The 13,921-nt window shown below is 39.7% G+C and overlaps 1 protein-coding gene across 4 annotated transcripts in view; it reads right to left on the reverse strand.

Moving 5' to 3' along the window:
• SPAG16 (sperm associated antigen 16) overlaps positions 1–13,921 on the reverse strand; it is a 365,904-nt gene that overhangs the window by 162,391 nt on the left and 189,592 nt on the right. For all 4 annotated transcript variants that reach the window (XM_033064223.2, XM_033064222.2, XM_033064225.1 and 1 more), the window contains one exon: positions 8,576–8,761. In XM_033064223.2, the coding sequence (XP_032920114.1) occupies positions 8,576–8,761 (186 nt within the window). The remainder of the gene's footprint in view (positions 1–8,575; positions 8,762–13,921) is intronic.

Below are 13,921 nucleotides of genomic sequence, written 5' to 3' on the forward strand. Positions count from 1 at the left end.
ATTTACATGTATTAAGGCATCCACCACAGCAGACTTTTACTTTGAAATCAAATGACCAACCCATCTCATTTCAAACCAGGAGACATCAGCAGCTAAAAATAGTTCACATTCAGGTGGATATGTGGATATGCCAGCAGAGTATTGCTGCTTATGAATAGTAAGATGCATTCCTGTTCTCTTCAGTTCACTGGGAGACAAGCAGGGAAATAACCTACAATTACCTGTTGTTGCAGCACACAGGGATTTTGGGTGACAGTGCACCACTGGCTCATGGATCCCAGCCTGTGTGTGTGTAATATTTGCCATAACAGGATATGGGAGTGATGATGAAGATATATCATTTTAATGAGCTGTTGTCTTCCCTGAGTTCTGCAGTAATATCTGACAGTTTTCACTGCTCTATGGATTACTCTGTTGGTACAATTAATTTCTGGTTTGGTGGAGATACTGTAAGTCAGTATTTCTAGGAAAACAGCTTAGGTAAAGAAAAGCCTGCCAGTAATGAGTGACTGCAACATGAGGGAGAGAGAAAACAATTGGATAATGAGCCTGGATGTGGAGTGGAACATTATAATCTGATTTCAATTGTGCTGAGTGCCTGCAGTGCTGATACTCTGCTTTGGAGTTCTGAATGTAGGACAGTGGAAACACCCTGTCAAGATCTGACTAAAATTTTGCAGGTTTCCTGCACACTTGCAAATAAGACAAAGAATTCAACTTGCACATTGTCAAAGGGAGAAAAAACCAGTGCCTGAGCTTCCTCCAGTGTGCAGTCCCAGCACACTCAGCTCCTGCACCTGGCCAGCTGCTCTGGGGAGGATTTGGTGGAAGGAAGCCTCAGTTTTACCTCCCTCATTCCTCCTGTCCTGAAGTATCAAGGGAATCAAGGAAGTGTTTGGACAAGTGAGGGACACCAAGCACAAAGGTGTTCAAGTTCCAGAGGAGCACATTTCCTCACCAGCTCAAATAAAGCTTCCTGCAGTCCAACAGGAGCCTCCCAGCCAAGTCCACAGAATTTAGGAAATCTGGCCCACAGGAGGATAACTAGAACATAAAAAACCCCTAACAATTACATGTAATATATTTTCCCAAGCCATACTGGATGCTGAAACAATGGAAGCAAGGAAAATTCTGAGATTAGAAAATGATACACCCTTTTATGTAAATCAAGTGCAACTTTCTCAACTATCTTCTCATAAAAGAAATATTATGTAGCTAACTATGGTAGAGTTCAGGTAAGCCTACTTAGGAATAGCTGCAGACATTTTAGAAAAGAGCTCCATTTTCGGCTTCAGTTTAAAAAAAATAGAGTAGTAACTTGATTTCTTCCCCCTCTCCATTAATCAAAACCTGTGCTGTGCAGCTCAAGACCAGTAGCAGAACTCAGAAAGCAAAGCACTTATATTTCTGTGCATTAAATGCTTTAGGAAAAAAAGTCAAGATATTATCACTTTGACTACTAAGATCTTCAAATATGCCTCCTTTGCACAGCCTAAATTGCCACAGATGGTTCCAGTAAAAGCCAGAGAAAAACCAGATTTATCTAGACCAGTAGCCAACAGTCACCAGTACAAATATTTCAGCAGAAGTAACACACAACTCCTGTCATGCTTTACAGAGTAATTAATATCCACATAAACTCTATTTCTCCAGTATTATTACTGGAAACCCAATACTGATTTTCTTTCTTCCCACCCAGAAGGAAGATGTGAACACAGCTAATCCTGACATATTTTTGATGTCCCCAAGGAATGGCAAGTCAGGGTAGTAATGATGGCCTCAGTTGTAACTCACTCCATGGCCTCCAGTAAAGCCCTTCACTTCTGTGTTTACTTCCCCAGATGTAAATAATGCCATGGCTTGCCCAGCTTAGGCATTCCATGGCAATCAGCTAAGATTTTTCTGGCCTTTGGGTCCTGCAAATAAGTGACCTCACGTTGCCTTATACTAAATCCACGTGATTTAAGTTTTACAACATGGAGTTCAAGCTACACTTCCTGTAAAGTTTTGTACTTTAAGCTTCAGCTTATCCAGTGTGATGAAGATTTAGCCATATTATCCCCTTAACTGAATAGCTCTGCTTTGAATATAATTTTTTCCTTGATAATTCGCATTTTCAAATTGATTTTTTACAATTGGCTCTCTGGGAATTACAACAACGAGATTTTACTTTCCTGATCCTGAAAAATGTGTTATGGAATTGTAGCATAATTATAAATTTGGAGACTTGGGCATAGGCCTGGTTTTGATTTGAAGGATTAATAGCAGCTTGTCTCTCCAGTGCTCCTTGGAGGATTCCAAAGGGAATTCTCCTTTATCAAAATGGCAAGCATTTCCTGCTGTGCTGTCAGGAGAGACATTACAAACTACCCAAAAATGGTCCTTCCACATTTCCTCTGAGTTCTTCTACCTGCCTTCTAATTTCCTGGAGGACATTTGTCTTCTCTGAAAATAGATTAGCTCCACTTTTCCTGGAATCAATTAAACCTGGGATGTGGCCAGAAGAGCTTGTGGCTTGTGTCCCACTGAGCAGCCAGTCAGACAAGTGTCACCTCAAATGGGGTGTCTGCACAAGGGCTGGCTACACACACACACCCCCTGATTCACAATGTGAAAATACAGCTCCATTTTGAAACTAGAAAATCCTTGGGTTCCTTCAGAGGTGATTTTTCAGGATCCTGATACGGATGCATTTGGTGTGGTGAAAAAAAAACCCTACAAATCTGTGAGTAAATATTGCTTTTCAAAGCTGTTCATTGCTTAGGGGAAAACGAAGAAAAAGAAACAGAGTATGAAAGTCAAGGATGTCAGGAGAAGCCAGGCTAAACCCTGGGCTCTGATGATACAAAGCAGAGTGTGACCAGTCCACTCGGCAACTCCAGCAACATCAAATCATTACCTTAGGCAAACTAGAAAAATATACACAAAACACCCCAAAGTATAACAGCAGTTTAAACTCAGCTGAGCCATGTCTTGCACTGCACACACTCAGGGTGTAAAAACAACACAAAATAATATTATAAATTAATAAAACAAGTACTGTCATTCCATGTTATCACTCCAAAGAAAGCCATCGCTGATGAGGGGCTTCTAATTAAACAAAACCCATCCCTGCTTGATTTCTTCAAATACTAACCCTAAATTTTCCAAAATGAAATGCTTCTTATGAGAAGAAATGAAACTATAAACAGTAGTTACAAGTGGAGAGATAACAGGAGATAATTTTAACAGGGGCTTCATAGTAAAAGAAGGAATTATATATATGAATTAGTAATTAATGTCAGATACATCTGACACTTGGGCTAAGAAGTGAAAATGTCCAGTCTTGTTGCAGAGAAGCAAAAGGTGCCACCAGTTTTGGTTTTCTATATGTGGAAATCAGTAAAAGAATATATTAACACTTCAGTAACAGGAAATTTTCCTGTTGTACAGGACAAGGATATTGAGGTTGTACAGGAGAATTAAAAACACTTCTAAAATTTGCACCTGAAGAAATGCACCAATGGAGACTAGAAATTACTGAAATTACTGAGGTAAATCTGTGTTTTAAAAATTTAAAATAAAATTTGATCATGGGAGAAATTTCCATGAGTAGACAAAAATTGCTGTGTTAATGGCAAAAATGTTAATTTCCATGTGAATGGAAAAGGAAAACAAATGAGTGCTAGATTATGGAACAGCAATCAGAAATGGCTCCAACTCACAAACACTTCCTCATCCTGCACTCTGCTGCAGGACAGCACAATTGCATTTCTTGCTGGCCTAATTCCACATATTTTGTACTATTGAAAGGAAGCAGAGAAAAATGGAGAACTGGTCTAATGAGTGCAGAATGGATCAACTGGAGAAAACCAATTCTGACTGTTCTGACTGCTGCAAACAATCTCTCAAGCTCCAAGCATAAATAACAATGTTTGCATTTAGCAGTCGGTGTAGAGCATATGTCTGCAAAGCCCAACAACTGCCTGTGTTTACATGAGATATATGATGCTCAGCTTGATTTGCATATCAGAGATCAGGCTGTAAATCTCTGATGATATTTACCACTGGATAATTGAAATTAATCCTGCCAAAATGACTTTGACAGTGCTGAATTTATGGTCAGAGAAAAAAAAACCTGGAACTGTCTACTGTGCTAGAACATGACTGGATGAGCTTTTCAACCTGAGCTATGCTGCTGAATAAAATCCTGGCCACAAATTATAAATCTCTTCCTTTCTTCTCCAGCTTCCTATTTTCACAATCATTAAGAAGAGGGGATAATTTTGCAGGTAGCAGATATGTCTCTGTTTTGCTGCTTTAGTTTTGGTTTAAATTTTTCTAGCCATGGCAGACACAGAGTTAGCTTTCTTCCCTGCACCCCTGTTCCAATGTTACACCATTCTCTTTTTCATTTCCTTTAAAAGCAGCCAATTCTCCCAGCAGAAAGCATCAGGAAGTTCCAACAGCAGAAGTCAGACTCCCTCAAGTCCTTCAGTAAGTCAGATCATGGCTGTGTCTCAGCTTGTGTCTGTGTTTCCAGGGAAAAAGGAAGGGGTTTGGATTTTTGTTTCTTTGCTTTCCGTTTGATTTCTTAAACTCAGTTTGTATCTTAAAATAGAGGGCATATAAGTTGTCCAGAAGAACAAAGTTTACTACAAAGCTATCTCACATTATCCTCCTGGTAGGAATGTCATTTGTGGCAGGATTGAAACTTTCAGTATACACAAAAGCAAAACATTTGTGAATAATAAAAAACCCCAAACAAACAAAAACCCCAGCAGTAATTTCACATTATAAGAAAATAAAATTCAAATATTTAGTAGGCAGAGCTTACTCATCATTGGCAAATAATGATGTAATTTATTAAAACTGCTGGCAAGCTTTTCCTTGTCAAGAGATCTTATATTTTTCATCCTATATTCTTTGGACTTCAATCAGGACTTTGATGACTTCAAATTGCACCTTGGATTTTGGTGCTAAAAGATAGCAAAGAACCTCCCCAGTTTCCTAACACCAAGTTTATAACTACAGAGACTGCTGTATATTTTCCAAAGGGAACGTTTCTAGAAAAGTGTGTTCCTAATGTACAAAAGTGGCTTTTTAGAAACTTGGAAATAAAAAGACAACAGTCAGCCACTAGAGAAATGGATGCATTTTTATTTGTAGCATTTAAAACACACCTCTTTCAGAGAGGTGGCAGTGATAACTCTGATATCCTTCTTGTTTTATTTCCCCTACAATCTGCTGCTTTTCAGGCCCATTCAATTTGAAAGCAGGCATCCATGCAAGTATGTAATATTAAGGAAGAAAGACAGCTTGAGTGCTGTCTGTATAGAATCTTAATTCCTTGTTAGTGGAAAGACTAAAACCACTAGATTAACAGTGATCACTGATTATTACCCTCCCACAAGAACATTATCTTGGGCTCTGTTCCCTGCTCAGAGCTTGTGGCACCTGGAGAGGGATAATGCTGATGATGGCACCCGGACTGTGGGGCTGGGGAGAAAAATAACTTTGTAAGCATCATAAACCATGGGAGGCCTGCTCAGTGTCCCTGCTGTCACCCAGGCTGTCAGGGAGGCTGAAGGAGGGCACATCACACTGGAGGGCTCCAGGCTGGTGGTAGATTTGCAGGGACACCTTGGGAACTGAGATCAGTGCTCACAGCAACCAGCGCTGCTGAGCCCAAACTCACTGCAGGCTCTTTTGTAGAGCAGCTCCACATGTAACAGCAGCAATTCAACAACCCAATGGAAACCACCAGCTCATCCATCTGTCCATAACCTTCCCTAATTTCCAAATCTTGCCCTACATCCTGCACAGACTGATGTGTCACTCGAATGAGCCAATATGGGCAAAGGCCCAAGTCCAGCTGAGTGTTCTGCAGAACCAGGATGGCTTAAGCTTGAAACAGCCACATCTTGTCATCAAACCCCTTTTAAAGAAGCTCTTCAAAGGGTAATTTCTGCACAGCCCTCATTTCATACCAAGTGCCTACCCCACATACAGCTCTACAAACTCACCTGAACTGACCACAGCAGAACTCACCTGGTTTGGCCCTGAGGAAATACAAAGCACCCAGCACGTGGATTTTACTAGGAACACACCAAAAACCCAGCAGTGAGGACTCCCATAGGGGCTTTTTTTTGTCATACTCTGAATACACCTTATTTTAATCAGACTATGTCACATTTTTGTACCATTTCCTGCTGCCTGTAGCCATTGAGATTTTGCATAATTTTTGCTGTTTCAATGCATGGATAGTCAGCCTTTCACATAATGGCTGGGATGTTACTCTTATTTTCACAGGCAAAGCCCAGCTCAGATAGACTGGAGGCAGAAATGGGAGCTGCTGATGAGTGTGAGTGGGAGGTACCATGGGTTGGTGGTGAAGGTTTGCTTTGATTCCTCTGACTACAAAAGCTTCCTCAGTAGAGAAAGCATTTTCAACTGTCTAAACAAAACCTTTGTCTATGCAAATTCAAACCCATGCTGACAAAAAATTAAAGCTATTGTTAGTATTATCTCTTAAAGGTCATGAATATGCCATAAAAGATGATCAAAGCATTAGAGATATACAATAGGTTAAGAAAAGAGGTAACAATACATTAGATTTTTGCTGTTTCCATTTCTAAGGAAAACACTGATCATTAATGCTCATTACTGATAGTAATGGTAGAGGCATCATCAGTTCTCAGGACTAGCTGACCATCTCTACTATAACCTCTCAGCTGGCTTGAACTTAAAAAAACTTAACTAGTTTGTTTTTTTCCCAAAATAATTTAGAATAATTCATAAAAGGATAGGGATCCTGTTTTTAAACATCATTTAATGCTTCCTCAATTCACAGTTTGAAAGCAAGACTGGAAATCCAATACTGACAGAGCTTTAATTAACTCTCAATGGTATCTGGATGAATTGCAACAGTTTGAGAAGTCTCCAGTAAGGGCTCACTGCAACTGCAGTAGACTGGGAGGGATTTAGGAAAAAGGAACAGAAGAAGAAATTTTCCTTTGGTTTTTCTGTGAAGCTTCTTCCCCTGCAGTGGCCAACAATCATGAAGGGGTATTTTATCTCATTCAAATGCAAAGGAAGAAAAAGACTGATAGGAAATGGAAAAATCCATTAGGACTTGATAATAAAGAACCAGGGAAAAGACTTATAGCACTGGAAACTACTCTGTGGCCTGATGACATCCAGTTGTTAAAAATCACACCTAGTACAGTACAGTAATCCAGGAGTTTAGTTTATAGAAAGATAGTTTGGAAAGAGATAAATCTATTCCATTTCTTTAAGGTGTAAGTTAATCAAAACTGAAGACAACTGGAGAGAGTTAAGGAACTAATAATTACTTGGTAAGCACAAATACACTGATATTCTAAAAGCACCTTCATAAAAACGCATTTGCCTGGATAATAAAGAAGGTATCCGTGGATTTATTAATCAAGAGTCACCTTGCTGAAACACAGATAATGACTAAAATAAATTTCCACTCGGCTAACCTTAAAGTGTGTTGTGTACTTATGAGCTTGAAACAGTAAACAGAAAACTTTCTGAAAGTTTTATTCAGTCACTGTCTTGGGTTGCAAAGCAGGATGTAACAAAAAGTTTGTATTCTGTCACTGTCTGCTGAGACCAGGTGAGGCAGTGATCCTTGTCTCTGAGGGAGATATCCTCTGCTAATGGGTCATATGTTAAAACCAGGTGGGGCATTGTTCTTTATCTTTTCCACAAGCCATCCTTCCTCCAAGGAAATATCTTCTGTTAATGGTCCATTGAGCCCCACTGCATGACTGATAAAATCACATCATCTCATTGGGAGATGCTCCAGCCAGGGGGAGGAGCCAAGCATTTCCTACCCAGATGAAAACTGAGATTTGGAACACCAAGGTTGCCCTTTTTCCACTGGATTCCAGAGGAAAACCAGACCTTTCCTCATCATCACTGGATCTTCAGAGGAAAACTGCACCTTCTACAGGAGCACTGCTTCAACTGAACCATATCTGTCACTGCAGGAGGATGCAGCCACCATTTAATGCTACCAACACCCTGCCTGACTGATGGGGTGTCAGCTTGGATTCTGACTCTGGCAGTGTTTTGGGTTTGTTTTTTGTAACACTGTATTTCTATTTTAATTTCCCTAGTAAAGAACTCTTATTCCTATTCCCATATCTTTAGCTGACAGCCCCTTAATTTCAAAATTATTGAAATTTGGAGGGAGGGGGTTTACATTGTCCATTTCTAAGAGAGTCTTCTGCCTTTCTTAGCAGACACCTGTCCTCCAAAAGTTACTTATTTAAACTACATATTGAACAAAAGTTACAAAAATTTACAAGCTCGTACCTTAAAAAATAGAAAGCCAGCAGAGAAGAGTAACAGATGCCAAGTGAAAGCAAATACTTTGTTTTTGGCACTATGTTAATTTAAGTCCTTCCTAGCCCCTTTATCTAGTAAATCCCACCAGAGGCTGGTTTTTCCAGCACTGCTTTTGCCTTCCCTCTGTTCTCCAAGCGAACTCCGCAGATCGATGGGGAGCTAAAACACAACTGGTTATTAATGAAGATATCAATTAATGAACACAGAGCCTCCATACCTGTTAACATCCCAGATCTTGCTGGTGCCATCCATGGAGGCAGAGGCCACGAAATCCCCGCAGGAGTGCCAGGAGCAGTCGTGCACGGCGCGGGAATGGCCGCGCAGGGTCAGGATGCAGCCGCGCCTCGACAGGTCCCAGATCCTCACCGTGGTGTCCCCGCTTGATGTCACCAGCTGGGTGCCACTGCTCAAGGGATACAAACAGCTCTGAGCCAACAGAGGGGACAAATGGTCCAACAAAATAATCCAACTCTCTTTATAAAGGCAGGGGAGGTTGCAATTGCTGATTTTGCCTTAAAATATATATGAACAAAAATAATCTTTGCAAACGTTCAAACTGAGGGAGCTGGGGTTGTTCAGCCTGAAGAAAAGGAGACTCAGGGGTGACCTTATCACTCTCTATAGCTCCCTGAAAGGTGGCTGTGCTCAGGTGGGGTTGGTCTCTTCTTCAGGCAGCATTGACAGAACCAGAGGACACAGTCTTAAGCTGCACCAGGGGAGATATAGGTTGGATATTAGGAAAAAGTGATCAAGTACTGGAATGGTCTGCCCAGGGAGGTGGTGGAGTCACCATCCCTGGATGTGTTTAAAAAAAGACTGGATGTGGCACTCGGTGCCATGGTTTAGTTGAGGTGTTAGGGCATGGGTTGGATGTTCTTGCAGGTCTCTTCCAACCTTGTGTGATTCTGTGTGAATGTTTTTACCGTGCAGTTTTCTGACACGTTATAGATGAAGTGGCCACGTGTTAATACACTATCAAAAGAAAGGGAGATAGGAAGGAGCTATCCCCTAAAGGAAAGTAAATATGGCTTTCAAATAAATTCCTACTTTTTGTAGCTTAATTATGAATCCATCAGTAAAAATACACAAGCCTAGAGGAGTGCTTTCAAAATACAATAAGACAGATTCAGGGAGAATATTTTGTTATTTTCCAAATTCATACCATTTTCAACATATATTTATTTCTTAAAAGCACCCTAATTTTGTTTTTTTCTATCTCTGTATAAACACTTCAACACATTCACCATCTCTTGGGGTCATTGCTACATTACATAAATGAAAACTACAGAGTTCATCTCAGATTTTTTTAGCCAAATCTCAGATATAAATGAGTATAATTCTGTTTTCCTTTAAGCATGGACATATGGCTTCAGACTAAGAGTCCATCTGTAACATTTTATATAACTAGTAGGGCATTCTTAATAAAATAATGAGAAAAAGTATGTGGAGTGATTATCTTACTAAACTCTCCCAGACCTACCCTGTGGCTCAGGATTTCTTTGTGCTTAAGAAGAATCCATGGATTTTTTTTCACTATGAGTAATTGATTTTTGAACATATGTAAACCTTTGGCACATGCAATCTCTTATGTCAATGAATTCCAAAATTTAATTATGCCTTGTGTGAAAAGCTCTTCTGGGGTCTTAAATACATTACTTCATTTTGTTTCATGCTTCTAATTCTGCTGCTGTGATTAAAAGCAAACACTGAGTGCACCTCCACCATGTCTGTGTGTCACCAGCTGTGGTGGGACAGGGCCCTGTCCTGTTCCCCTGACAGAACAAAGACTCTGACTCATTCCTTGTGCAGATTCCAGCCCTTGGAGCACATTTCCCATCCCTTGCAGCTGAAAGGGCAGGAACAGGTACCCAAGGGAGGTACACAGGGGTGCTGTTTCCTGGTTTATTCTGTGTCCTTTCCATTTTTGGCACTGCTGTACAGAAATTTTCAGCAAACTGACCACAGTGACTCCGAGATCTCCTTCCTGAGTACTGATAATTAGACACATTTTTACCTATCATCTATTCTTATCTTAGGACCATTTCTTCCTATGTGCATTACTTTGTGTTCACTTGCACTGATTTTCACCTGCTGCTTCACCATCAAGTCAATTGTTGAGATGAGAATCTTTTCCAGAAATTCTTCACACGCTCCTTTTCACTGCCCTGGCTAATTAGCAAACTCATCCACCTTACTCCTTCCCCAATTTCCAAGATCATCTTAATAACTTGGGTCCCAGCACAGATCCCTGTGGGACTCAGAATTAATTTCTCCATTCTGAAAATGGCATTTGATTCCTATCCTTTCACCAGTTTTTAAACTCATGAAATAAATTTCCTTTTTATTCAGGACAGTTCTGCTTCCTTGAGAGTTTTTGTGAAATGACCTCAAGAAGAATTTACTGAAAATCCAAGTATAGGAAATTCATGAACCTCCCTTGATCAAGTGCTCAATAAGCCCTTCAGAGAATTCCCAACTGATTTCTGAGGCTTAATTTCCAAAGCCATGCTCACAGCTCCCAGGGCTTCACTGCCATAAATATATCCATGTATCCTGTAATTTGGCTCTTTAATATAATTCCTATCAAGATATGAAAATTACATCAATCCATCTAGAATGCTTTCATTCCAAAATCTTTTCAAATATTGAAAAAAGTTAATGCAGCCCTCTCAGGAATAAAGGAGGTTTCAATTTTCTAAACAAAATTTTGTTTCAATAGTTTTCATACTAAACCAGAACAAGAAACCAGGAAAAATGTTTGGGGATAACACACAAAAATACAGGTAAAAAGTAGTTAAGCTGTAGGTTTTCAGGCCAATTTCTGCCATTATCTGAGCAACATCAGTAAGATGACCTTGCCCTTAGGATCCAATAAACTCTTTTATTTGAATAATGGCAAAGGTCGTATCTCAGGCAGCAGAAATCCTTCTTCTAAATCTCTGAATATAAAATTGTGGGAACTGAAAACAGCTCAAGGGTTGATCCTGAGCACTGTTGTAAAACTCTGAGTAAGAGTACACTCAGAGATATTTAATTCACTGCTGTAGTTTATTTAAAAAAAAAAAAGGTCTGGGACCTGTGGTGTCAACCCTTTTATGTTCTATTCTCCCTTTCCTCCTTTTCCAATAGATGTTCAGTGAATTGCTTGGTAAAAGTAGCTGCTACGACAGCTTGAAATATGTGCATCATTTACCTGATAGATCTTAAGGGAGAACTTGCCACTATGAAAGATCACCTACCCAAGATTTTGACTATTTTTAACACTTGAGGTTTAGGTTGCTATTTTTTGTGAAAATATCATTATAATATTCATTAAGGCAGTTACACCCCCATGCCTAAGACAAAGCTCTGAGAGATTAATCTCTCAACATTTTTTTAGAACGTTGCACAGGAATAGTCCTGAAGCTTTTGTCACATAAACCAGAGCATAAAGGCTTGAAGTCTGAGTAGGGGTTTGGAGGAGACCCTGATTTTGTGGAGCTGTCAGGAATAAATGTGCTTTTGTTAACGAAACACTTTCAGATCTCAGTTCTGGAGATAGGTAAAATTAGAGAAGTGACAAATTGTCATAGCCCTTAGAAATTTATAAAATAAGAGCTTAAAACAAATTCAGAGTCAGGTATAAAGTGGGACTGATGAAATCTGCAATTCATTCAGAGGGAAACATGCACTGCCTCTGTTGTGAATCAAAAAAAGAGATTTGTGGTTTATGCATTTTTTAATATATAATCCCCAAAATGCTACATGAAGAACTGGCTCCTTAGGCTGAATTTCAAGAATTCACCATCCAGGCAGTGATGAAAATCTTTGAGAAAACAGATGTGAGCAGGAAGGTAGCTCAAATGGATTCAATTTGGCAATCTGCAGCAGAGGAATGAGTTACAAGTGAAGTTTAGCACTCCTTACAGGTCAAAGGAGAAAAAATAGTGGAGATTGGAAACAAAAGTGCAGCAGGAAGTTTTGAGGGACAGACTGACAGTGGAAACAAAGACAAAAATACTCAGGAACAGAGGGACCCAGTGCTCTAGCCCCCTGTAACTATGCCCCAATATTCCCAGTGCATAAAAAAGCATCAGGTCATGAGAGGACAGGGATCTGTGGTTATCCATGCAGGAACATCCCCAGCATTTGTGGGAATGACAAGTGGTGCTGGTGGGAACTATGGCAGTCAGGGGCTGCATTCTGTGCTCAGGAAACCCTGAGCACACACCAGGATTCAGAGCAGACACACAGAATGAACAGCAAAGTGCTGTGTCAAGCCAAGTCAGACATCTAAATCAAAATGCTGCTGTTGGGAAAGAGCCCTATCTGCTTAATAGCTGATCAATAATGACACAATTGCTCTGATTTGCAGCATTTTTCAGTGCTGGGAGATAAAAAGAAACACTCCAGATTTTGAGGTAATGTTTTGTTACCCGTAGCTGCAACGTTTTTGTACCCTGCTATTTTTCCTTATTCTTATAAGAATGTGGGGAGAAGAAATAAATGTATCAGAAATAAATGTATCAGAAACAGCAGCTGTTTTTATGATTTAGGCTCAGTTTAACCATGCATGGTAGTCACACAGTCCTTTATCATATGACTGATTTAAAGAAAAAATGCACGTGTATTTTGATATTAAAAATATATAAAAATAATGACATTAGAACCTCTGCCTTAATTCTCAACATACATACATAAATATATACATAAACCCCATTTGAATTTAAGACTGATCACTAACAGGGAAAGCTCAAAAAAATCCTGTGCAAGGTGCATGTATTTAACTCAAAGAAGAATAAAACACTTTGTTTTTTTAACAAATATGTAAAAGAACTAGGCAAGATATTAGGAGACAAGAAAAAGTTCTGTCACTTCAAATGCATTCACATATGTGCAAATAACTTTGCCAACTTTTAGAAAAGCGGTGTTTTGTAAAGAAGCAGCACCTTTGTGCATGGTGCTCTGTGGATCCCAAACAGTTGGGTTTGTATGGTCCTGTGTGACTGGGATTTGGGGTTTTCTGTTGATACTTTCTAGCAGACCAAAGGACTAGGTGATGAAACATGCCTGTATTGATTGAAGTTTTTATATAGAAGAATCTGTCCAAAGCTCTAGGCAATGGAGAGCCCATGGCACCAGAACACCTGTCTGGCCCCTATGGACAGACCATTTTTAAAAACATGAAATAAATATAAAATTCCACCTTTCAGCTGATTTCTGGTATTCCTAACAGATACTGTAAACCTGCTCTTCCAGGAACAATTAGAGTGGAAATAACTTTGGAAACATTAATTTCACCTTCCACAAAAAGGGATGGAACAATAACTTCTCATGCCTTAAAATCTCTCCTCCCCCATATTCTCAACACACACTCACATTTCCTTTCATTACACATTCCTGCTCCTTCCAGCTCCACTGCTCTCACTACAAAGACACCTCTCCATTAACACTTCCCAAGTTGTAGACACATTAATAATTAAGGCTCATCCTCAGCAACAACATGAGCCTTTGGCACAGAGTCACTTTACAGCATTTCAGGAGGCTGAAGTGCCTCTGTGGAATGCCAGACAAGTGAAGGCAA

This window comes from Catharus ustulatus, chromosome 7 (genome assembly GCF_009819885.2).
Source record: "Catharus ustulatus isolate bCatUst1 chromosome 7, bCatUst1.pri.v2, whole genome shotgun sequence".
Taxonomy (NCBI): Eukaryota; Metazoa; Chordata; class Aves; order Passeriformes; family Turdidae; genus Catharus; species Catharus ustulatus.